Consider the following 26,756-nt stretch of genomic DNA (forward strand, 5'->3'; position numbering starts at 1 on the left):
CTTTGTCTTGCTAATTAAATCTTCGTTCAAAGTGCTCTCCTCAAAACGTTGTCCCTCTAGACTCGGGCCTAGTGGTAAATCCAACCCTGCCTAGTCGTCTATTATGTTTCATTCTTTGAGTATTAGTCATATTAGTCATTTATATTAATCATCAGATTTTCAACCACCCCTTATGCCAAATGAATCATTTCCGGATCTACGTTTATAACTATTATTATCACGTAACGGGACTTATAATATTGTAGCACGTCCGTCCGTGTAATATTATAGTACTCTTAGTATGTCCGTCTGTTATTCCCACGATAACTCTTGGACAAATGCCAAATTTTTATATTCTGTTTTTGCAATAGATATGTGGAGCGATTATGGTATCTCGTCCGAATTCATTAATGGAGACGATTGATCAACCGGACGTGATAAAAATCAACCATTTCCGGTTTTAACATTGCCATTATAAAGCGAAAGCTGTAATAGATAGCGAGAAGGGTTTTCTCAAATCGATTAAGCGTTCCAAGAATAACTCCTATGTCCCTTAATACTGTATTAAAACTAGAAGTGGCAGAAATCCAGTACAACCTCCGGTTTCAATACTAATCTATATAGAGAAAAATCGATAAGAGAGCGAGTTCGATTTCCTTGGAATCGAGTTAGCGTTCTAAGAATAGTTCGCATCTTCTTTCTTAGCACTTTATTCAAACTGGTAGTGTCAGAAATCAACCATTTCCGGTTTTAGGGTTGATCGCCATAGAATGAAAACAGTAATAGATAGCGAGAAGTGTTTTTGTAATCGATTTAGCATTTCAGAAATGTGTACTATCTCCTCTCTTAATCCTCTATTCAAATCAGAAATGGCATAAATCAACTACTTCCGGTTTAGACGTTGATCACTATAAGGTAAAAACGGTAATAGGTAGGAAGAAGCGGTTTTCTGAAATCAATTGTGTCCGAAGAATAATATTCCATCTCGACTCTAATCTCTTTACTAAAACCAAACGTGTTATACATCTACCATTTTTGAAAAATATACTAATTTGAAAAATATATTGACGCGCTCCTCTTTGTCTGTACCAGAATTATGTATTATTATTATTATTAAATCATTAAGGAAAGAAGTAAAGGACGGAAGTATGTTGTTGACAAAACCAAACATATTGATGAGATTCTTTGTGGCTAAGTGCTTAGAACTTTGCTGCCCTTGCAGGAGCCGGATTCGATTTCCGGTAGCAGGTACTGTAGTTTGTAGATCTACGTCCCATGTAGCCTAGTAGCGTAGGTGTTGAAATGAAGTTGAACTTAAAGTAATAAAAATATATAAACAAAAAATATTGATAAATGGAAGAGCCTAACGAAAGAATATAAATTGAGAAATTAATTACAAAGTTTATGTTGACTTTGGAAGTGCAATACTTCAAAAAAAGTATGGAAATAATATGTATATGTACAGGCTTTTCATAAAGTATGGACGGATTTAATTCGCTTATAATTTACATAAAAATGCTCATATTGAAATCAAATAAAGTGCAAACGGTAGCGGAAGGATTAAATTTTTACCTGCAATCTGCACCAGCTCAGTTCATTCACCGCCACACCTCCAACTGGGCGCCATTTACGTCCACACATTCGCGTAGGCGGCGCTGGAATCCACTCACAGCGTTCCGCCGTGTTTGATCCGAAATGCCAGCCACAGACGCCCTGATTTTGTCCTTTAAGTTCTTTAAACCACTTGGCTTCTTTGCATAAACTTCCGTTTTCACATGACCCCAAAGCCAGAAGTCGCAGGGGGTAAGGTCGGGTGACATTCGGCCGCCAACGCGAATGTGTGGACGTAAATGGCGCCCAGTTGGAGGTGTGGCGGTGAATGAACTGAGCTGGTGCAGATTACAGGTAAAAATTTAATCCTTCCGCTACCGTTTGCACTTTATTTGATTTCATTATGAGCATTTTTATGAAAATTATAAGCAGATTAAATCCGTCCAGACTTTATGAAAACCCTGTATATATAGTCCCAGGGTTTTCATACAAATCCTCCTCTCATGCAAATCCTCCTCTAAGGCAGAAAAAGAGCCGTCCTGCGAATCCTCAGGAACATCATTCAAGCTGGTTCAGGGCAACTATCATCCGGGGAATCTAAAATATCCCCTTTATCTCGAACCATGAATGGCTATATGTGTGTTTCTGCGTGTTCCATGTATTTGTGTGTGTCCTGGCAATACCATTCATAGCTTGGACAATAAAAAAAGGGGGGGCAGAAAAGAACAAGAAGCCTCGGCATCTACTGTCGGTTGCCTGTCTTTTCCCAAGCAGTGACGCAACTAAGTCATGTCTCAGTGAATGCGTGCAAAGCGACCCTATATGTTGGTTTGGTTACTGGATATAGGTAGTTGAGAGGATGCTATTGTGGATTAGGCTGATAATTGCAAACTTGGTGTGAAGGTTCAGGGTGATAAGCCGATGACTGTAAAGTGAGGTGCATCTGTACAGGATATGTTTGTTGATAAGGTTGTTGAATTGTATATAGCGTTTTAGGATCGTTTGGTAACAAGTATGATGGACTATGGGGGATAGGTACTAAATTTGGGCCATATAGTGTATATAATTTCTGTGGTAATTCTACATGATCCCTCTTCCTTAGTAAATCACTGGCTGATTCCAATTAATTTAATCTGGTTTGCTGCGCCTCTACTGTTTCAAATCTTTCGAGTGCTATTTTATTGAAAAAATCTTTCTGGAAGACCTAATGATAAATCATGAATTTTCTGCTCTTCCGATGCGTCCAGTACCAACTGCCTGATTGCCTTTAATTTACGCATAAGATAAGAATCTATTACTTCGTCATGTCCCTGCTGGATTTGAAAATAGTTCTTGCTCAGTTTTATAAGATGGTATTTTCGGTCTACTCAATGCTACTACCTTAGCTTTAAGATGTTCATAGGTTAGTGTCCCGTATTGATTTTGATTTTTTAATTGTAAAACTAAATCCAAAGCGGTATCCTGAAGGTATATAAGCAAGACTTCTTTCTTTTCGCTGGCGACCATGACTGCATATTGGTCATGTGGTCGTATAACATAAAAAAATCTGTCTGGATCTTTATGTACATGGCCGGCATGCTGAATGACATTTTAGATGCGCCCTCTTGTCTACCCGACCTTTTCTCTGGCATAAATCGCACTAGAAGAAGAAGAAGAAATGGGAAAGTAGAAAAAGTAATACTGACCTATTTATTCTGTGCCAAATTTAAAGTTGGAATTCCTTTAATAAAAATAGCGTCCTGTACAAAACTTTCGCGCCTATCACCATGTAATTTCTTTGAGGTATAGTCAATAATGGTCCCGGTGTTTTCCCTTCACCAATGTTATTATAAAATCTAAATACAGTTACCTTTGAATTTCAAAAAAAAGCAATCTAATAATGCATTTCTTTTTGAGTGAGCAAGATGAAGGAGAAAGGTATTTTGCAGGTGTCCCTTTTGCTCATGCTCATAGCAACCTCCTGAACATCTGCAGGGTTTTAGGTGAGTACTTGCAGGAAAACTTCCTCAGCCCAAAGAAGCTTTGCGAAGTTTAGTTTTGGTTAGGATCCCTAGTCCAAAGCGACCTCGGGTTTAGATATAGGTGAACTCCTTAGTCCAAGGCGACCTCGGGAGCAGGTGAAGGTTATTTAATCAGCGTTCAAACTGGTAGCGGGTTCCTTTTCAGGCTTCGCTTTTATAGATGTTCTCTTGTTGGCTTGTTCCTCCTCGGGCTCCATCGTCTTGGTTTCGTGTCTTCCTAGTTGTAGTTTTTCGTCTGCTTGTACTGTTTGTAAATAGTAGCACGTGTTGTGCATGTGCTTCCGCCGAAGATGGGGATACTTGCAATATAGTCTTGTGTTTCCCGGAAGCAAGCAGGATTATTTTTTAATCAGATTAAAACCAGAATGCTTCACGTGAAAATTATGTGAAATATTTGAAGTTGAATGTATTTTAGGAATAATGTTTCCACTGTATGCTGTTGCTTATTCTTACGACATGATAATTATATGTCTATACAATATCCGATTTGAACTAGGAGAATCGCTGTGAATATTCATTTATCGCAGAATATTAAAATATGTAAAATACATTGATAAATTTTAATCCTTTGAATAACTAATGATGTGTACGTTCACCTTCATTTTCTTAAGCTTATATTATAACTGTATGATATTTTGTTAAATGGCATTTGTTGAGTATTTTCTGTTTGATTTAAATGTTTATTGCAAGAAAAAATTATATCAAATTGTAATTCTTTGGTTGTTCTCGTTAAAATAGATTCGTGGAAACGCGTTTAAGAACACATCGTGCATCGAACCACAGAATATGTCTCCAGTAGACATGGTGGTCGTATTTTGAAGATCCCGCCCAGATGACAGGCTAATTGTAGTATTTATAGAGCAACAATCGACAACTGGCGGACCGCGGAAGGTCAAAAGCTGGACCGCCAAAATTTTTTGAAAGTATAAAGTACTCAAGTATATTATTTAAGAAATATTTATAGAATAGATAACAGTACGTTTGAGCGCCATTCATCATTTTTTATAGTATTTTGCAAGTAATTGCGTGACTGATTTGAGTTCTTAATGGTACGTAGGTATATTAAATACGTAGTTACTATGCTGTGTAGCGCAGGAGAGTGGGGGCGAAAGGAAGCAAGCTTGCCGGCCTGCATAGCATATTATCTCGATCCACATAGAAGCTCTGTACACCCGATGGCAACAAAAGAATTTTATTTCATGTAGGCCTAATTGGATTTTTTTTTTTTTTACAACCTCTGAAGCCTCTTTTAATCGGAGCAGGCATATTTTAACAGTTTTATTTTTTTTTTTCTCCTAACTCGAATGAAAGTTAACCCTGTTTAATGAAACTTTGATGTAAAACGACAATTTTATCTTTCGGACAGGTGTACTCAGCGCGGGCGACCTGTGACATGGAAGCGGCTCCTTTGCAGTGCGTCGGCATACACTTTAACACGAAAGCAACTCCTTTGCGGTACGTCGGCACTCGCTTTGTGCCGAGCGGAGGTATTTTTATAAACAACGAATCTAAATCAAATAGATATTGTCACTTCGTCAGAAGTTGTTGCGATCTCGTACGGAGCTATTCTTATTTTTTCTTATTTTGAAAACTGTTTTTCTTATTGTTGATGCTTATAACGTTACGCCTATAAAAAGCGTAAAGTTAATAGTGAATATACGAAGTTTTTGACTCAGTGAACTGAACAGTATTGTTTTACGCTGCTTGATAGGCCTTGAGCTGTTTCAGTTTGCCTCATATGCAACAAAACTGTCGCTCTTGTTAAAAGTACCAATTTAAAGCAACACTACTAAACAACTCATCGACAGTTCCATAAAAATTTCCTCTGAGTAGTGAAACTGGTCAAGGAAAACTCCAGACATGTCTAGCTTTGAAGAAAAGAGAAAAGCACGGCTTTACTAAATCACTCGATGAGCAGCAACAAAAACCAGCAGAAACAGCGTTGCATGTGTGTTGGACGCTTAATAAACACCAGAAGCCATTTTCAGACTCTCAGGTAGTTACAAAAATGTATGTTGGAAGTGATGGCGACACTTTTTGAGGAGAAAGAGCATGTTGTTGCCGTAATTCAAGGTATTCCATTGTTTACAGGAAGAACCAAAATTTTGGCTGCTGACAATAAAAGTAGTTCACTCGAACTTCTGCAGAAGGCGCCTTGCTACGCCATAGCACTTGATGAATCATGTAGCATTATTGATGAAAAAAAAATGTCTACTTTCGTGCGATTTTTTTATATTGAAAGTAAAGCACTGGAGAGGAACTGCTAGCAATATTACCGTTTAAAGGCAGGAGTCACGGAGAAGGTTTATTCAAGATTTTTGATGACTTCATAACAAAATCAAACATTAGTGATGATAAAATAGTCTCTCTTTGAACTGGCGGGACCCTAGCGATGATCGGCAAAGGAAAGGGACTACTAAAGAGAAATCAAGTATAACAATGCTAAGCTACTATCTTATCAGTGCATTGCAAATCAAGAATTTATTCACTTCCCAACAATTCTTGAATATAAAAATAATTCTGAAATAGACATTCTAGTATTTTCAAATTTTATGTCAGATCTTAGGAAGGAATTTCCAGCAAGATTCCAGGCTTCGCAGAGTCAGAGAAGTCGTTGCCATTCTTAAAGTCGCCTTTTGAAGTTTCTCCAGCGGCAGAATGGACAGATGTGGCTGCAAAGTTGTTCTGTCTTCCAAAGCATATACTCCAAATCAGCCGCGTAACAACGTTTCAAATATAGGAGGGGGCAAGTCTATTTATTGCGTCCCTCTCTCAACAGCGCCCCCGCCCCCCCCCATCACAGCGTGTAATTTCCATTAATCTTTGCAGTATTACTGCTATGTATTTTTTTTTCGTGTGTGTGGGAAAATAATTGTAATTTACGAAAACAGCTATACATTTGAAAAATTAAAATATTAGACTTACTTGAAGTAAAGACAGCTTCTTCACCCACCCAATGTATTCAACACAAGAGTCATACATTAATAAAACTAGTAGACCTCATTTGATTTGCGTTGGGATACGTATGAAGTACAGTTTACTATTAATTAATCACTAAATAGTATGACATGATTGTTCCGTATACGTTCGGCACTAAAGCCACATTCTCACTCTCCAGAACATATCACAACGACAAAAATTTTTTTCTAAAGTGATCAACAGATTCTCACAATACATCTACACGCACACTTTTTTTTTTATTTTACTTTCACACCACATTAATCTTCAAATGTTTCAGTACATAGCTTGAACTGCACTTTGTATTGATATACCGGGCTAGAGATGCAAAATAGCCGGATTTTTGAGACGTGTTTTATTTTCATTAAAAAAAAAAAAAAGCCTTTTGGAAAGGAAACGGAAATGTTCGCTCTTTTGACACAACTAGGATCTCATAAGTCCCACGTTGGTTGCCTAACCATGATATCAAGTTCTTAAAATTTATACGTCTTGAAGTGTGTTGTTTGGGTTGCTTAAAGTCAAACTGGCAGGCAAGAAAAAAGTATCACCGCTATTCCAGAAACACTATTGTTTCAGATACTCTTCAATACCTGGTATTAGAGCCGAAAAGGCTTCATAATTTTGTTCATGTTTCAGAAGAAAATGTTTCACTAATAGCAGCAGCATAATATGATTTAGTGTAAGGAACTGGAGCAACAAAGCTTAGTGCGGTGGCTCTTGCCTTTTATTTTTCTTCAGATTACTTTTTTTTTTTTTTTTTTTTTTTTTTTTTTTTTTTTTTTTTTTAGTTAGACTATGATGGGAAAAGAAAGCTGGAACACACTGTTGTTTCTTCACTAAATATGAAATATTAAAAGAACAAAATCCTGAGCCCAAAAAGCATGGAAAAGATACTCGTTTAAAAAAAAAAAAAGTTTTTTTCGAGACCTTAAACCACTATATAATATAGTTATTGTTCCCACCACAAACTTTTCACTAAAACTTCTTTTGTCGTTAAACATTATTCGAAGAACTGTACAAACAATTCGTTCGAACTAGAAAACCCTATACATTAATTCTTTTGAGATTTCCACTTTTTTAGGTGAATTTTAGACTTTCAGTCAAGCAGCTATTACGTCGAGACTATTTATCGTAGAATCATGGTTCATACCCCGTTTTATTCGGAATGAAAGTTTTTTCCTAATTTGTAAATTTCTCTGATATGTACCTAAGGCAATAAAATTCCTGTCCAAATTGGGAAAAAGGATTTTTTTTTTTAAAAAAGTCTCAATTTCCTGCGAATTTCTTCCCTCCGGTACACAACATGGAAATGCGAATGTTATCCTCCCCCCCCCCCCAAAGAAAAACCTTTGCTTCACTCCAAACAAAACGAGGTATGAATCATGATACTGGGGTAAATAGTCTTGGTGTTAAAAATTAATTTATACTATTTTTTTCTAATATCTACAATTGTTATTCAACAAGCTCTAGTATCCAGACTCTTTATCGTAGGATCATGGTTCGTAACTCTTTGTATTTGTAATGAAGGAATGTTTCCAACTGTGCCATTCAAATTTCCCCATTATGTACCAGAAGTGAAAAAAATCCCGCTCAAATTGGGAAAAAGATATTCTTGTCAGGAAAAAATCTTTTTGAGAATTTCTTCCCCCAGATACATGCTAGCGCAACGGCAGTAGTACAGTTCGAAACTTTACTTTATGACAAAACAGAATGAGGTACGAACCATGGTCTTACAATGAACTCTCTTGACGCTAGAGCTTATTGAATAACAATACATTAGTAACTATTACCCAAAAATGAGGAGGGAAATTTAGTAAATCAGCTCTAGCACCAAGACTATTTATTCTAGGATTATGGTTTGTACCTTTTTGTATGATACCAGCGTTTTAAATCGTATCACTTGCATGTCCATATCATGTACCTGAGGGGAGAAATTCCCGCCCAAAATGTATGAAGAAAAGCGGAAAATTCAAATTTTCAAAAATTAACTTTCTCGGAAATTTATCTCCTCAGGTATATGGCAGCGTAATGGTAGTGGTACCGTTGAAAACGCTGCATCATTACGAACAAAATGAGGTGCAGACCATGAATCTACGACAAATAGGGATGACCGGGAATAGTAAAGTAGCGATTATGAGTAGCTACTTTACTAAACACGTTGACTAAAAGTGTGTAATCGGGAAAAATTTTATTTTATTTTTTTTTAAATCACTATTTACCCTACAACCATGGTTTGTACCTTGTTTTGTTTGGAATGGTGGTAGGTTTTAAACGGTACCACTCACATGTCCCTGAGAGGAGGAATTCCCGAAAAAGGAAAAAGATCTGAAAAAATCCCCTTTTGGGCGGGATAGGGAAATTTGAGTGGTACAGTTGGAAACATTTCTTTATTACGAAGACGATTAGGTGTGGATCATGATCCTAGGATTAATAGCGATGTGTTAGGATTTATCTCTAAAATTTATCCTTTTCTTTCTTCATTCGTCCATGTTTGTGACGTCACTGCCCCCAGGTATCGCAAGCGTGACTGCAAAATGCCCATGAAACACATTCTTTGATGCTTCCCTGCTTGAATGAATGCAAAAAACACGCCGTGAAAAGCTTTACTAGAGATTTAAAAATCAAATTCCGAAGGTCGACGCCATGGTTCAGATGTGTACCAAAAGTCCCCAAAGGGTTAATATACTTGCCTTTTTTCTTATGAGTGATCGATTATCCTTGATTGTTGAACTTTTCATATTTATTTTTTTTTCAGAATGCAGTAATTAAGCCTCTTTTTCTTTTTATAATGGGAAACAAAGGTGGAAAGTACTTTCTTCATTAAAGTTGAAATATTTAAAAAAAAAAAAAAAATCAAAATTTGACAGGCATAAAAGCGGTGGAAGAAACTTTTTTTTAAAGCCGTTTCTTGAGCACTTGCGTACGTAATATCCAACTTTCAATGTATTTAACAAGAACGGAATAATATAGTTTCAATCTGATTAAATGTTCAATGTAAAAAATAACGAGCCACTGTGATCCTATAGCTAATTTCGACACAAAAACTGCGCACTTCAAAGAGCAGAATTCACAGTTTTCCGAAGACAGTTGCACGGTAGGAGCTTTTTGTGAATTCTCTACATAGTTCCTTCACTTCCAGTGAGTCAAGCCTATCTGAGTATGCATTAAGAACTGCAAAATGGTTCAGTTTTGCCTGGGTCATTGTGGACCTCAGATAAGTTTGGGACGCCGCAACATTGAGAAACTTCTCTCGGCAATTGCAGATGTCGCCGGGATAATAAGCAGGAGACGAAGGACTTTCAACACTTCAGGAAACAACTCTCTTGTTTCTTTAAATTGTTTCTTGAAATGCTCAACCAGGTCTTGTCAGATGTTTTGAAGTGGAAATAATGGTGAGCAAATGTTGCATCTGTAGTTGTAGTCGGTCCAGATTGACATGGTATTCTTTTAGAATGTCACTAATGTCTTGAGAAAAGTTACCTTCCAAAATTACATCCTTTATTGCACGATATTTCTTCAGTTCAGGCTGATGGAATCGACTACATTTTGCAAATGACATTGTCAAAACATTCATAATAGGTTGTGCGTAATTTCTCTTCTGCGGTGTTGAATTGGTAATTTTTCGCGGATGTCTGCGAGTGTTCTAGTCTTTTCGGTGTCTGTTTCCTGCGAGGTAGCTGAGGAGATCCTTGTTTGTTCTATACAAAGCCCCCTTATACAATCAACAGCGATAAAACTAATAATTAATATATCTACAGCGCCCTTGGCGCAATATTACATCCTTTTTTGTTCTATCGAAGGCGCCTTTATACAATCAGGGTTGACAAAAGGAATAATTAATATATCTACAGCGTCCTTTTTGCAATATTACATCCTTGTTTGTCCTATCGAAGGATCCCCTATACAATAAAGGGCGATAAAGGGAATAATTAATATATCTACAGCGCCCTTGATGCAATATTACATCCTTTTTTGTTCTATCGAAGGCGCCCCTATACAATCAAGGCGACAAAAGGAATAATTAATATATTTACAGCACCCTTGATGCAATATTACATCTTTTTTTTTTTCTATCGAAGGAGCCCCTATACAATCAGCGGCAACAAAAGGAATAATTAATATATCTACAGCGCCCTTCTTGGTGCAATATTATATTCTTTTGAGTTCTATTGAAGGAGCTCCTATACAATCATCGGCGACAAAAGGAATAATTAATATATCTACAGCAGTAGCGTAGCCAGGATGTGTGTTTGGGGGGGGCCAAGTGCTGTTATAGGTACATATAGAAAAATTACAAACAAAAAAATATATAAACATAAAAATATATAAAAAATTACAAACATCAAAGTACCAAAGTACATTGTCGGACCTCTTTGGGGGGGGCCCGGCCCCTCCGGGCCCCCCCCTTCCCTACGCCACTGATCTACAGCGCCCTTGGTGCAATATTACATCCTTGTTTGTCCTATCGAAGGAGCCCCTATACAATAAAGGGCGATAAAGGGAATAATTAATATATCTACAGCGCCCTTGATGCAATATTACATGCTTTTTTGTTCTATCGAAGGAGCCCCTATACAATCAGCGGCAACAAAAGGAATTATTAATATATCTACAGTGCCTTTCTTGCAATATTATATCCCATTTTGCACTATCGAAGGCGCCCTTACAATCAAGGGAGACAAAAGGAATATTTAATGTATCTACAGCGCCCTTGGCGCAATATTACATCCTTGTTTGTCCTATCGAAGGATCCCCTATACAATAAAGGGCGATAAAGGGAATAATTAATATATCTACATCGCCCTTGATGCAATATTGTATCCTTTTTTGTTCTATCGAAGGCGCCCCTATACAATTAGGGGCGACAAAAGGAATAATTAATATATCTACAGTGCCCTTGGTGAAATACCCTATTACATCTTTGTTCTGTCGAAGACGCCCCTATACAATGAGGGATGACAAAATCAATAATTAATATATCTACAGCGCCCCTTGGAGCAATATTATATCTTTTTTATTCTATCGAAGGCGCCCCTATACAGTCAGGGGCGACGAAAGGAATAATTAATATATTTACAATGCTCCGTCATTGTAAAATTATTTTCTTTTTTATTCTATCGAAGCGTTATGTCGCCCGTACATAATAAGGGGCGACAAAGGATTAAGAAACTGTTTATATCGCTGCTTGACTGTCATATAGATATATTTTTTTTATTTTATTGTACCAAAGGTGCCCTAGACATTCATCACGAAAAAAACAGAAAAAGTGTCCATTAGTTATAATAATACAAAGCACTGCACTCTATATTTTGTCGAAGATTTGGCAGTGTATACAAAACACTGCTTTTGTACATAAACTTTTCATTCTTCAATCGGCTTTAAAAAAGGCAAAGTAATCATTAGGTGCCTTCGGCGCCTCCAATAACTTCTACGAGAACTTTGGGTGTGGGCAATGCCCCCTTGCCCCCCCCCCCCGTCTTGTTACGCCACTGCTCCAAATGGAGATAATAGACTTGAAGAAAGACATTTCCGTGAAAACGTAGGGCTATAAAACTGCATCCGCCGAAGAAGTTTGGAGTAAACATATCCCAGAAAATATAGAAATTGCAAAAAATTAGCCATTTACTTGGCCACTATGTTTGGCTCCACATATGTTTCTGAAATTTCATTTTCAAAAATGAATTTTTTAAAGAATCAATATCGCTCAAGATTAACGGCCGCTCACCTTAAAGATACTCTTCGCAGCGTAAACCGCTTCCCGCGTGAACCAAACTTTAAAAAAAAAAAGCTCAAGACCGCTATGTAATTTCTCCCATTGATTTTTTTTAAATACAATTGTGTCTATCTATTGTATTTCAAATTTTTTTTGTGAGTTAAAAAAATAGTAAGGAATATGAGTTTTTCTTGACCTCGAAGTTTTCAAAATTATTCGGACCCCACCTAAAATTACTTGCCGACCCCTGCTGTAGAGGATATTCTACTACTACTTTCAAGACCATGGGACAACCTGAATTGTATGTGAATGAGAGTATGTGTCTACAGTGTCTGCAACACCAGCACAACTAGCATCGCCTATTATGCAGTTCGCTTCTACCATGGGGCTGCGAGAAACAAGGTAGTCTTTAGACACAATGACATACACGATGAAAGGCAGTGAGTTTTCACTGCATACGTGGTCCTCCAGTGCTCCCGCAATATAACTGGGAGCGCATGCAAGGTAATCGTTCTGGCCGTTCTAACTGACAGGACGGCGACTCCACCGCAATGAGAGCTGCTGCGAGCACGTCTAGACACATGAAAACTAAAGAATCGATCATTAGAAACAGGTCTACTCTTATGCGAGTTCTTTGCACATTTTCTTTACTAACGCATAAAACGTTTTTGATGGTCTTGGAAGAGACTAACATGACGAGCAAATGGAAGCCTGTGGTGTTTAGTGATGAGTCATTTCTGCCCTTGACATAATCACGATTGTGTGCATGTCCGTAGACCAGCGTTTCCCAACCGGTGTGCCGCGGCACACTGGTGTGACGCGAATGGGCCGCTGGTGTGTCGCGAGGAAATCGAGGTGGTAGTCTCGTAGTCGTATATTGTCAAAATGTTATGCACTTCTTCTATTTCTGTCAGAAGAAAGTGAATATGCCGATTTCCTTAGTGATGATTCTTGGTGCAATAAAGTTACTTTTCTTACTGATATATTCCAAACATTGAATGCGCTGAACAAAAGCATGCAGGAAAAAAAAAAAAATATCCTAACCTTAAGTGACAAAATTTGCTCATTTAGGGAAAAACTCTCACTTTGGCAGGACAGAATTAGAAAACAAAACAAATGTGACATTTGAGATTACAAAGTGCTTCAACACTCATTTCAGACACATTGTCTTTGTTGTGTACCAATGTTGAGAAGTATTTTCCTACGCTTCAGTTTAATTCATTTGACTGGAAGAGGGACTCCTTTGTGCCTTCTGTCCTACAGTCACCAGAATTAAATGTACAGGAAAAAAATTAATTGGTCGATTTGAGGAATGACCGAGGTTTGAAACTCCAGCACTCGCAACAAGAGATGACATCATTCTAGATTTCTCTCCGGAAAGAATATCAAGCTGTTCCTACAAAGTTCTTATTTCCTCTACATCCTACGTAAGTGAAGCAGGATTTTCTGCAATGAACAAAATCAAGAGTAAGAACGGGTCACAACTGTTAACTCCGAAACACGACATGAGGGTGTGTTTAACAACTATCCGCCCACAATTGAAGAAGATTATGAAAGAACATCAAGCTCAAGTTGAACATTAATTTTGCTTCGTGAACCAACTTGTTTTACTTATTTTTGAAAAACTGTAATCTTCATATATTATCATTAAACAATTGCAACCTTCAATAGATAGTATTCAAAAATTTTACATTACTAATATTCTTGAACAATTCTAACATTCATATAATATTTAAAAATTGTAACGTATATTAACCATGTTAATAAATTTGAAAAAAGGTATTTGTTATCATTGTTATGACAATTATTGCTACTTTATTGTTCCAGAATATTTCGTAACTTGAAATCAGTGGCGTAACTAAAGGCTTGGGGCCCACCCCGCAGACAGCGTGGAGTGGGGCCCCTTCTCTGTGTCCCACTTCACGAGTTGGGGCCTCCTGATGGCTCCCCCCGCAATGCCGGCTCTGCGGGGCCCTTATTTACGCCCCTGCTTGAAATGTTAAAAGATTTCATTCCTTTCGGTAAATCAAACATGTATACAAATTATGTACATTTGTGTTTTAAAAGTACAAGATATTTATTTGTTCGTTCGTTATTTAATGATCTTCATTCTTAGTGAAAGGTAGAATACAGTGTTCGAAAAAGAAAGTGTATTTTTAAAAACCTGAGTCCTATATTTCATTGCAATTGTTTTCTATTTTTAAGTTAAAATGAAAAATAAGCATAATGATTTACCACTGAGAGGAAAACCAGTGACTGAGCTTTCTTCCCTGTGAGATCAGTAATCACAGAGAAAAAATATAAGGTATTTTGTGTTTACTACTACTACTACTACTAATAATAATAATAATCTGTGTGTGTGCCGAAAGAATTCAAGTTACATCCATAGTGTGCCGCAAGTTGAAAAAGGTTGGGAAACGCTGCCGTAGACGAATAGGTGAGCGGGAATACAGTGTGTGTTTTCACACACTGTTACAGGACTCACACTGGGTATTCTTGGATGATGGGCAATAAACTATATAGCTTGCTTTCCTCTAGTCTTTATTGAGGGACTATAATTGATGAATTTGGTACATTTATTTATTCATTATCGTACATTCGTGATATTGTCGATTGTTGTCTACGACCTTATCTTAACATTGTCCCATCTTCCAACGGGACAATACTCATCCTTATTGCTACATTCCAAACTTCTTATAAGATTTGTATCCTAGTCTTCTAGACCTCCAGACGTAAATTATGTGGAGTACGTGCGAGATATGGCGGGATCCCCAGCCTGGCTACTAATAACCATTGTCTAACTACATCCAAATTTAAAGTGAGCATGGCATATCATACTCCGGAGAGATATTCAGCATTTGTATGACTGGCCACAAACCGGTCAGATGCTTGTGTGGCCACTTGCGTGAAATGAAATTAAGCGAAATTTTTAGTGTTTCGTCCCACATTTACGCTCTTTAGAATAAAGGAAATAGGTTATTAATGAAAGTGAACAATTATGAAAAAAAAAAATGTTAAATGATAATGTGGGAGAAAACGGGGACCCCTAGAAAGCAGGTGTTATGTTGTCCACCACAAACTTATATGGCCTTTGATCCAACCAGAGACCTGTCGCACCTGAGATAAGCGCTCAACCATTGGACCACCTTGACCACGTAAATAATAGTTAACTATAATTTAATAAACATGCTAATATTGCTGTTTTATTGGTTGGGTGTTTGTTTCTTTTGTTACTTTAATATGAGACTCAGCTAGATAGTTCATTGTTTTCTGCATCTTCTGCGAAGGTAGATCAATAGACTGTGAACATAACGTCAGAGACTTTTTTTTTTCAGTTGCAAAAACGGTAACTCTTCGAAGTTCTCTTAAAACTGAATCATTTTCGTGTAATATCTTAATTCAAAACTGTTTTACACATATGCAATTACTCACTATATTTAAATGCAGCAGCCGTTCTCATTAAGTGACGTTTCGTTTCCAGTCAAGGGAGAAAAACATTTGAGAGATTCACCACTATGACTTGTAAAATATATTACTTTTAGTATTGTATTAGATAACAATACCAAAACAGAAAAAAAGGTGTTACACTTGAATTTTTTGTTTTCAGTTTGTTTTCTTGAAATTCCGATGATTGACTATGTATGTTACATCTCTAGACACCTCTTTTTATCTCTGTGAGGCTTCCAAGTTATAAATTCCTTTTTACGCTATTGGGAATTTTAGAAATAGGATAGTCTGGTAATATAGTAGAAACCATATTATCAAGTGCCATTTGACTCATTTTCTCAATTTCCCTTTTCATTAATCACTGGTTATTTTCTATTTTTATACCATTAATTTTATCAATGTACTGCAGTTATTATTATTGTTTCTTTCAGCGGCTGACGATGAAATATCTTTTGATCCTGATGACATCATAACAAATATAGAAATGGTAAGTTTTTATATTTATAAAAACAAAATGTTTCAAGAAATACGTAGCACATGGAAATGAATAAACAGTGATTTCAAAATAGGATAATAATTGTATCAGAAGAAGGTAGTTTAATTGTACTTTGGTCTTCAACATATTTCCTTTATTTTGTGTTCATGCACTTAACAGGGTTTCCACCGACTTGGAAAATCCAAGAAACCTGGATATGCCACGGAATTCAGACCACTTGTAAGAAAGGCCTGGAAAGGTCAGAGAACTTCATAGAAGCTCAAAAACTTGGAAAAGTCAGAGAATTTTAAGTACGAATTTTTACCAGAACTCATTTCTCTTTGTCTTATCCAGTTATTTGGCAGGGGTATTTTATAAAATAAGTTAGTTTGTTTTGCATAACTTCTCTACCTACACACACACTATACAGATGTACAAGCATAATGTGGTAGATAAGGAACCCCTTAGTTGGGAAAAATATAGTTGCTATTTTACATTATATATATAGAAACCTAGAAATTTGAAAATTGTCGTCTGAAAAAAAAAAAAACCTGCTCTTTAAATAAGTGGAAATCCTGTATAGTGACATCTTCTTGCAGTGTCCTTAAGGAAATCTTTTGATGTGTTACATTCAGTAGTCACAGTTCTTCCTATATCGATTTTGAGAATTGAAATATTGTCTTTTGAAACGTATTCCCACTCCTCATCCTCACCCTGAAATTGTAGTTAAATATGCGCTCATGCTAGAGAATGAAAGGTTGTTAGTTAACTGTGACATATTTCTAGCCAAAGAAGCGCTCTGTAATTCTTTTACAGCTCGTATACATAGTTATCGTGTAACAGCCACGAGTAACCAGATCAGGCGTAGCAATAGGGTAGGCATTGCCTACGGGCGCAGGCCGTTTCGGTATATTAGGGGCGCCCCAGGTTTTTGATTTTAAAAAAGATGCAAATTATATAAATGGAACCCCAAGTTTTTCGAGGTCTTCACTTCCGAACATGACAAGAATAAATATACTTACTCACTTCGCTCGCAGTTTATTACATTTGCGTATCAAATTATTGGCATTAGTGTAAACTCATCAAGGTTATAGCACTGTATGTTTAAGAAATTAATCATCCTGTATTAATACGATATCAGTCCTATATTACATGTACTTAGCTTACTAACTTTAAATAAAATTCTCCTGCGCAACAGGCTTTCAACAATAATGGCAAAGTCTATGACCTATAAGATCTGGATTAAAACGAATTAAAAAATGTTTCCATGATTGAGTCACAGCACAATTGCCAGATATCGCGGCTACACAGAACTAAGCACAACCACCAAGGATCGGGCAAACCGGGCACTGTCTGGGGGCGCCAAACGTATTCGAACGTATTTTCTATCACTATAATAAAATGTAAAATATAAGCCAGGCCAGGACTAGGTGGGGGCGCCAAAAACACACCTTTTCTTCACTTCCCACAGTTCGGAATTGTAGAAAGCTTCCTTAGATTTTATGATATGAACGTACATTGTGCAGAAAATTATGAAATTTTAATAGTAAAATCCCATTAGAAAATGAGATTGACATTAAGAAGTGCAGAGGGCAAAGTTACGATGGAGCAGCAATAATGAGAGGTCGTATTTCTGGCTTGCAAACGCGGATTCAAAAACATACCAAGAATGCTATGTATGTTCACTGCATAGCACATGATCTGAACCTCTACAAGATATACGTAACTTCTTTGGTAGCAGCGAGAAACGATGGAAGGCTTTACAAAACTGTATTTCCAAGGATAAATCTCCAGAAAATGTAAAAAAAAAACATTGGAGGAACTCTCTGAAACACGCTGGGATTAAAGTCATAATGCCGTGTTCGCACTAAGAAAGAGGTATGCGGACGTTATGAAATGTCTTAATGTGATGTGCCTTTGTGGAACAGAAAAAGAACGGACAGCTCGTTATAAACGAAAAATGGAAAGGTTTGATTTTGTGGTATGGTGTTGTGAGAAAACGTTCTAAAAAACATTAATGTTGTCAAAAAAAAAAAAAAAAAAAAAAGCTGCAGAGTCCTAATATGTGCTTGTCAGCGTCAACGAAAACTGAAACAGCGGTGCAACATCGTAGAAAGGAACGCGCCTCAAGTATTCGAGGAAATCAGCGCTTGTGCTCATAAAATTGATGCTTCAGATAAGTTTTACAAAGAAGGAAGCCAGTGTCGAAAATATTCTTTGAATTGGCACAAGATATGCGATTTACTGACCCTGTCAAAGAATCCGAGATCAAAGTGCTATTGCCTATCCTCGACTCCGTAATAGTAAATATAAGGGTACGCTTCGAAGAATGAGGAAACTTTGTGAAAGATTTCCGTTCTTACGCCCGTCAATGTTACGAACCACACCTGAAGAAGTCATCAAGCAGTTGCATGACTTTGCGCTTCTGTATGCAGACGATTTATCCAGTGACTTTCCGAGAAGTGTTGAGTTTCAGAGACACTTTTCAACACAGACTTTCAAATCTTTCAACCCACGAAGAGGTTCTTCATTTTATTACCAAATCTGACGTCAGCTCAGAATTTCCAAATCTGATGACTGCATTTTGTTCATATGTAACTCTTTCTCTTATAGTTGCAAATTCTGAACGATCATTCTTTAAGTTCAAATTAATCAAGAAATATCCCAGTAATATTATGACCCAAGAACGCCTTTGGGGTGTGTGGCCGTGCAGAGTATTGAGGGAAAAAGAGCTCATGCATTGGACATCTCTGATGTGATAAAAGAATTTGCAGAAGCAAAAATGGGAAAGAAACTCTTCATGTGTATACAATTCGTCGATTTAAAAAAAAAACTGAAAATAGAAAAAAAAATGCTTATAAGCGGTTTCACAAGGATTATATTTTAAATTATGTGAAATTGTAACATACTATTTCCTTTTGGCATTTGAAATTGGCATCATTTGAAATCCTTTTGGCAATACTGGTTGATACATTACTGTTTATTTACACTACCATTGCAAATAAGTCCGAATTTTACATGAGTATGTTTTTAAAGAAGATTGCACTCTGTCCAGTTTACTTTTACAAGACATGCTACAACGATATAAAAAGAAAAAGTGCCAATATCCTCCCACTGATAATTTTCGATTTATGTCCGTTTCTACGTATATGCATAAGTTATAGATGATCTTGCATGGGGCCTATCCGATGGGTAACGGGGGCGCCACTAGGGATTTTGCCTAGGGGCGCCAAAGACCATGGTTACGCCACTGGACCAGATTAATTCTTGCACGTCGAATTTTGAATAATCAGTCCATTACATCTTTTGTATGCTGTACCACTTTTTGTGTGTGTGTGTGGGGGGGGGGGCGAAATCTTTGTGAATCGTGTCTTATTTCTGACTATGAATTTTTTTTCTGCGTAAGCCAATGGTTGGCATTTTGTGGCATGATCTTACAGCAAAATACAGAAGTAATGAAGTCTTAGTTATTCTCAATTATTGTGATCAAATCTCGATAAGACAGATTTCCTTCTTTCCTTCTTCTCGTCTCTCAGTGCATTAAGTACAAACCGCGTACAAATTTTCGAAAAAAAAATCACACATGCCTTGATATATTTTTTAACCCTCCCCTCCCCTCTCGTCTAGTGCATATATCTCGCTCCTCTAATGCGTAGGATCCTGGGTTCGGTTCTCAGAGGGAGAGAATTAAAGTTTGAACGCGTTGTGGTGATTCGGGTTCCAACTTAAACTTTAGGTCCACGTTACACGTTAGTGCTGAATAAGGGACACTAAACTCAAACCAACCAAAAGGTATATTTTGGAATTTGGAAAAGGCGTATGACTCGACCTGGTGTTATGAATATTAAAAATTATATGACGGGGATATGTAAATACATACAACTCGTTATACCTAGGCAGTTAATTTTAGTGAGTTTTGGTCTTAGTCTTTCGGAGCGATTTTTCGAAGAGAATGGTGTCCCTTGATGCAAGGTTTTCATTGTTGTGCTGTTTGCTTTTGCTATAAACCGATTTTGTCACAAATCCGGGTTCCTGTATATGTATAATAAATACTGTTATTTAGGGTGATTCGATTTTTTTACTTCAAATACCGTGTGCGTGGGTTTTCTCCGAGTCTCCCGTTTTTTCCCACTTTCTTCATTCCACCATTTCATTCATCACTCATCATCACCGTCTCCTTTAGCCTAACCGGCATAACATGGGACGTAAAACTCAATTTCATTTCATTTTTTTCGATTTTTTTTTCTTTCTCCAGGAACGCTATAGTGCGCAAAAGTTGCCGTTGGTATAGGCAAGAAAAAGTCCAAAAAAGAATTTTTATTTATATATCTTCCGCTCGCGCATCGCCATTGAAATTTAAAAATCCGGTAAAAACAATAAATTTTCAGTATTTTTTTAAAGCGACTAAAGAAGATATGACGATGACCCTATATGGCCTAAAAGTTTCTTCGAGTATGTAAAAACAACGTTAAAATAAATGAAATATATTTATATGTTTTTTTCTGGTCGCACATTGCTGTCCAAAATTTACAAAATTTGAAAGTTTAACATGTTTTATTATTATTATTATTATTATTATCATTTTCTTAAAACTAGTAGTATAAGAATGTTACAGTTAGTCATAGACTGATTCCTCTATGCATACTTTGCGAGCTAGCATGCCGCAGTTGCCTTGATCTTGGTAGAACGAGACACATGCCTGCGTGCCAACTTGCTTTGGGCTGCTCGCGCACTTGCCCGCCGACCGCCATTTCGTGTTCTCTTGTCAACTGTCACTCTGCCATATACCTGACTACCGAGCGAAGCATGGTGTTGTTCGTGTTAATACGTAGTTCTTATGTCAGTTTAGTTGGCTTTTTGTGCTGTTATCATTGGGACTGTTCTGTGATTGCAAATGAAAGTGTAGTACTGCTAAGATGAATGCGCCGAAGAAAGTAGGCGCAAGAATAATAACTAGGAGGGACTTGGAATGTTCTGTATTTGGTCACCAACGAAACTTCTTAAATAACAAGCTACCAACACAAGAGGATGTTCGCTGCTGCTTTCAAAAGAGATTCAACTTGGCAATTGAAACACGCAAGAGTGTGTCCATTTCAAAAATGGCGGCAAGAGTAGCAAATAAAATTATATGTGTGTACGACAAAGCGTCCATTCCAACTGTGACGGAGTTACAGAGTGGTGCAGCTTATTCACGTTTACTATCACTCCTATTGTAAGCTCAGAAAATCATACAATCGTGACAAAACCAAACCAGCATTCAAACTCAGACTCGAGGAATTCGAGAAGAAGGGTTCCTCGCTTTTTGACATCGCTGCATGTAAATGAGGTGTTTGATGCAATAATGGCGTAAGCATGAAATATGTACTTGGAGAAAAACTATGTTGAAAATTTAAGTAGTTTTTTTTTTTCTTACATAAAACAATGTAATATGCAGCATTTTATTCCGATATTGAGTTGAAATTTTGACAGGAGGCTAAACAAGCATGGTAAAAGCCACTTACGCTTTCGATGCAAAAAGGGCGTAACCTCGCTTTCGCCCTTATTACATCAAACTCCTCATATGTTCTATTGTTGCTAATGACCGAATGAAAGAAATGAAATCTTTGAGTTTTACGTCCCACGGTTATGCCGGTTAGGCTAAAGGAGACGGTGATGATGAGTAATAAATGAAATGGTGGAATGAAGAAAGTGGGAGGAAACGGGAGAACCCCGAGGAAACCCACGCACACGGTGTTTGTCCACCACAAAGTTCACTTGGCGGGGGCTGGGATCGAGCCCGGGACCCCAAGCACCAGAGGTGAACGCTCTACCACTGAGCCACCGCGGCCCCTAATGACTGAATAACTGTATCTAAAAGATATATATAAATGTTAATGAAGGTGTTAATGAACTATACCGACAAACTGTAAGAGGTGATTCCTTACGTCAAAATAAGAGAAAAAGTTCAATCTCGAAAAAGCCAGGTTTCAGCAGACCCTATTTCGAACTCCAGAAACTGTGGATGGTGGTCGTTATCAACGTAAAGGAAGCCACGCATACACAATCCAGAAGTGTATATTTCGTCAATTTTCAATAGTTATACAGGGTGTAATTCTCAGATATGCTCTTAATAGAGTTTTCAGATATTCCCTGATTCAAGGAGGGTCCAAAGTAAGCAGAAGGTAAGCCTTGACAACAATGGACATGTAATCCTTCGGAGGGAAGTCGGAAGTGTTAGGAACCGACAGCTCCAATATTTTTTGTGTTCGGAATAATTTTTGATGCGATGTATTTCGTCATGGTATATTTCACGTTTTCTTCACTTATAAGCGTGAAAGAAAACATTACAGCATGCGTTTACCGAGTACGAGAAACCGTGCTGCTGGCGAATTTTAACACTTCCAACATCGCGCCAAAGGATCCTGTGTTCACTGCTATCAAGGCTTATAGTTTGCCTACTTTGGACCAATCATAAAGTCAGAGTATATCTCAAAATTCGGTTGATGGCGTGTCTGGGAATTTCACCCTGTATGGAATAACCTGTACACCCACTGAAAATTAATAAAATAAGCATTTTTGGCTTGCGTATGCGTGGCTTTCTTTACACTGATTAGTACAACCATCCACAGTTTCTGGAATTCGAAATAGGGCCTGTTTAAATTTGACTTTTTCACGATTTTGGACAGCCTTAGCTCTGAAACTATGCACTTTTCCCCACAGGTCCATATGAACTGTTCGTTATTTTCGTGTAAGGAATCGCCTCTTACAGTTTGTCGGTATCATAGGCGCCGACTTTGGGAGGGCAGAGCACTTTTGGCCCCCCCCAATATTTAAAGGTGGGGTCCTCGCCCCCTCAATATAATCCAGTTGAGGAAGAATTTGCAAAGAGGAGCAAGAATTTCTATCGTAAATTACGTCGTGCCTTTAATTCAATATTAGGAACAGCCTTCTTATTTGATAAAAACACAGTTTTCAAATCGACGTTTAACCCTTTTAAGATTTCCACTTTTTGAGGTAAATTTTAGACTTTCACTCAAACAGCTACTGCTTCCTTACTACTTATCGTAGGATCGTGGTTCATACCTCGTTTTTCTCAGGATAAATCATACTTTCCAACGATAGCACTCTCTTGTCCGTAGTATACATCAGAAACAAGAAAATTGAATAAAAACGAGATTTTTCGAAAAAAAATCGAAATTTTTGTACCCCTCTGGCCCGGGTCTGGGTTCACATAGGGATCTGAATCTTAAAAAAAAAATATCGTGTTATGTACATAATACGTGCGTAAAATTTCGTTCTTGTATCTTGAAAATTGAGGTCGGGAGAAAATTTTGAAAGTCTGAAGGTGACCCATCTTTTCATATATGTATATAAATATATATACGTAGGTATAAAATATTTAAAAAAAATGAACTGCATCATTCCTATTTAGCCTAGAGTCATGGTTCAAACACCAATTTCCGTAATAAGTCTTTTCCAACGGTATCACTCACATGTCCGTATCATACACATGAACCAGATAATTAGGGAAAAACTCGGAAGTATTTTTGCAAATCCAACCAAAACATTTTGCCCCTCTGGCCTAGGCCTGGGTTGACGTAGGGATCAGAATTTGTGTCTAAAAATACATTGTATGTACATAACACGTGTGCAAAATTCCAATCTTGTTTCTTAAAAACAAAGAGCAGAAAAATCGTTGAAAATCTGAATTTAGGCTCTCTCTTTATACACACACACATACGTATATACTTATTATAGAAATTTACTGCGTCATTACTTTAGCCTAGAGTCATGCCTTAAACGTTATTTTCTTTAGTATAACAAGCCCTTTCCAACGGTGCCACACATGTACGTATCGTATTCCTGAACCGGAAAAATCGGGAAAACTTAAATTTTTCTGAAAAAATCAGCCCCTCGGAACATTTGCGCCCCTCGTGCCCGGACTCGGCTTCACGTAGAGATCTCAAAAAATTTGAGAAATATTCAAAGGTACATACAATTCCAATCTGATATCGTGAAAACTAAAGGCGGGAAAAATTTTTGAAATTTGCCTTAACCCTGCATCGGTCGGTTATACTGTGTAACGCGGTCGGTCGGTTGTGAGCATCGTGCTCACACGTACAATATATGCATTAACTTTATTATTATGATTGTAAAATAGTAATTTCTGTTGATGGTTTGCACAATGCAAGGTTTTAACGTTGTAATATTCAATTATTAAATGTTATTGAAAAATTCAAAACCTAAACTAACCTAACATATAAAATGTGAATTATCTATATTCATATTATCAACTTGTACTTGTGTTCACTATTTAACATTTTACAGGAAGATAAACAGGAATAACATCTGTGAAAATTATTGGAAAAAGTTAAAGTAAATACAAAACATAACATCGTGTAAATTTTTAAAACTTCGATGCGTAAATAAAAGCTAAGGAAAGAGTCCTGAAATCGAAAGTCACAAGTTGCTTGCAGCAAACCATTGAGTAACATTTGAACACTTAAAACCACTCAATATTTGAAAGAAAATTAAAAATCTTGTAAACTTTTACTGAAACAGTAGACTTGAAGAAAATTTATAAGATTTATTCCAGAAAACCTCCTTATTTACTGCTGTAATACTGCCATCTCACTCAAAAATCTTTTAATCTTCCTATGTGTCATCATCGCCATTGGTCTTCTGGCTTCTATACTTGTGACAGATTGTGATGACATGCTCTCCACAGATGGGCAGTTGACAACTGGCACATCTTTTCTTCGTTTCCCGGTTTTTTCTCTTGACAGTTTCTTCAGGTGGACAGTTTCTTCAGGTGGACAGTTTCTTCAGTGGACAGTTTCTTCAGGGGACAGTTTCTTCAGGTGGAAGCTGGAGATGTTTCCTAATACGAATCTTCACATCATTTCGAACACCTGACATGGAAAGTCTCCTGATCATGGGATTTCTTGTTAGATCCATAGCCAAATCCTTCAGGAAATTTCTGCGCGTAATTTTCTGATTGGAGTTGCACAAAAATATAATTTGGGCATTAATGGCTCCAATGTCCAGTAGTGTGAAAAAAATTCTGAGAGGCTAACGGCAACATACTCCGGCAACACTGTAGGTGAACTTCATTTAATCTACAACATCTACTCCTCCTTTCGTGAGATTGTAAAATGTTATGACAGACGGTTTAAACAATTCACCAGTTTTTCCATCAATGTCATCTGAGTCGTGCATGATTGAAATAAGTATTACATTCCTATTCCTGTGTGGAACATAGGAAACGACCATACAGTCTTCTAAAAAGGCAAAGAGACTACTGTTAGCAAGCCGTTGTTTTGTGTTGACAATTTCCGGTGGCAGCTCTTTCTTGTTTTTCCTCAGTGTTGCTACAACTGTCAAGTTTTCCTCACGAACCAACTGATTCACTAAAGGTATAGAAGAAAACCAATTGTCTATTGTAACGTTTCTCCCTGACCCACGGATCGGTTCCAGAAGTCTCCTGGCAACAGCTGCAGGTCTGGTATCCAACACGAACGGCCCATCTGGTTGGTTACCGACGTACACTTCCATATTTGATGTGTAGAACATTCTGGCATCTACCATGGCAAACACTTTTATCCCATACTTGGCTGGTTTTTTAGCCATGTATTGTCTTAATGGACATCTTCCGCGAAATGATTCTAACATTTCGTCAATAGTTACATATTCACTGACACTGTAACAGTCCTTACATCTTTGTACAAACTCATCAAATACTTTTCGAATAGGGGCCAGTTTGTCCAAAGCTCTTCGTTCCTGTCTTGTTTTTGCATCATCGAACCGCATAGCCCTCAACAACAGCAAGAATCGTTTTTAGCTCATTACGAGACGAAAGTATTCTGGCGCTGTGCCATCTGTATTCCACAGATCTTCTACTATTTGGTGAGATCTTAGAACACCGGCCAAATACAGCAGTCCTATGAGAGCGCAAATCTCATAAGTGTTTGTGTCAGCAACGTCGCTGTGCCTGGTGTATCTGCTTCTCAGTTTGTGAAGACGGTCGTTTGTAAATTTTGTTGTTTCTTCTAGTGTTTCATCCGTCAAAAGTAACTTCCACGCTTCACGAACATTGTGAGCATTTTTTGCACCTTCATTCTTTACACCACTAGGGTGAAGAACAATATTTCCTCGTCTTCTACGTATTGCTTGTCGTGGTGGGTGAGCATTCCACACATGCAATTTGTCTTTGCCCAGATAATGAACACCAGAACTAGGCGAAATGTCACCACACTCATCGGCAACTCTTTACTATGGCTGTCATGGTCTGTATTTATGTCTTCACATGCGTCAGAATCAGCAGAATCCTCAAATTCTGACAGCATCATATTATCAATATTTGTGTCATTCTCTTCTTCCATTAACCATTGTCTTATCTGGGCAGCCTCAGAATCCATTTCACCTCGAAATCACATCAACGCACTAACAGGATTTTAAAAAAATAAAAAAAATAAAATAAAAAACACCAACGCAATCGGTCGATTGTTAGCGGACCGCTCACATACAGAACACGTCTGTCAGTATGCCGACTCTGCTTCAAACTGGACACGTGAGAGATTAATGAAAATTTTCCTGGCCACGCACAATATTCCAATCTGCAGTTAGGTGGCAG

At 37.4% G+C, this 26,756-nt stretch overlaps 1 protein-coding gene across 3 annotated transcripts in view; it reads left to right on the forward strand.

The window, feature by feature from the left end:
• Cortactin (cortactin) overlaps positions 1-26,756 on the forward strand; it is a 773,732-nt gene that overhangs the window by 737,879 nt on the left and 9,097 nt on the right. For all 3 annotated transcript variants that reach the window (XM_081752063.1, XM_081752064.1, XM_081752065.1), the window contains one exon: positions 16,101-16,156. In XM_081752063.1, coding sequence (XP_081608189.1) covers positions 16,101-16,156 — 56 coding nt within the window. The remainder of the gene's footprint in view (positions 1-16,100; positions 16,157-26,756) is intronic.

This window comes from Thermobia domestica, chromosome 3, assembly GCF_964235325.1.
Source record: "Thermobia domestica chromosome 3, izTheDome1.hap1.1, whole genome shotgun sequence".
Taxonomy (NCBI): domain Eukaryota; kingdom Metazoa; phylum Arthropoda; class Insecta; order Zygentoma; family Lepismatidae; genus Thermobia; species Thermobia domestica.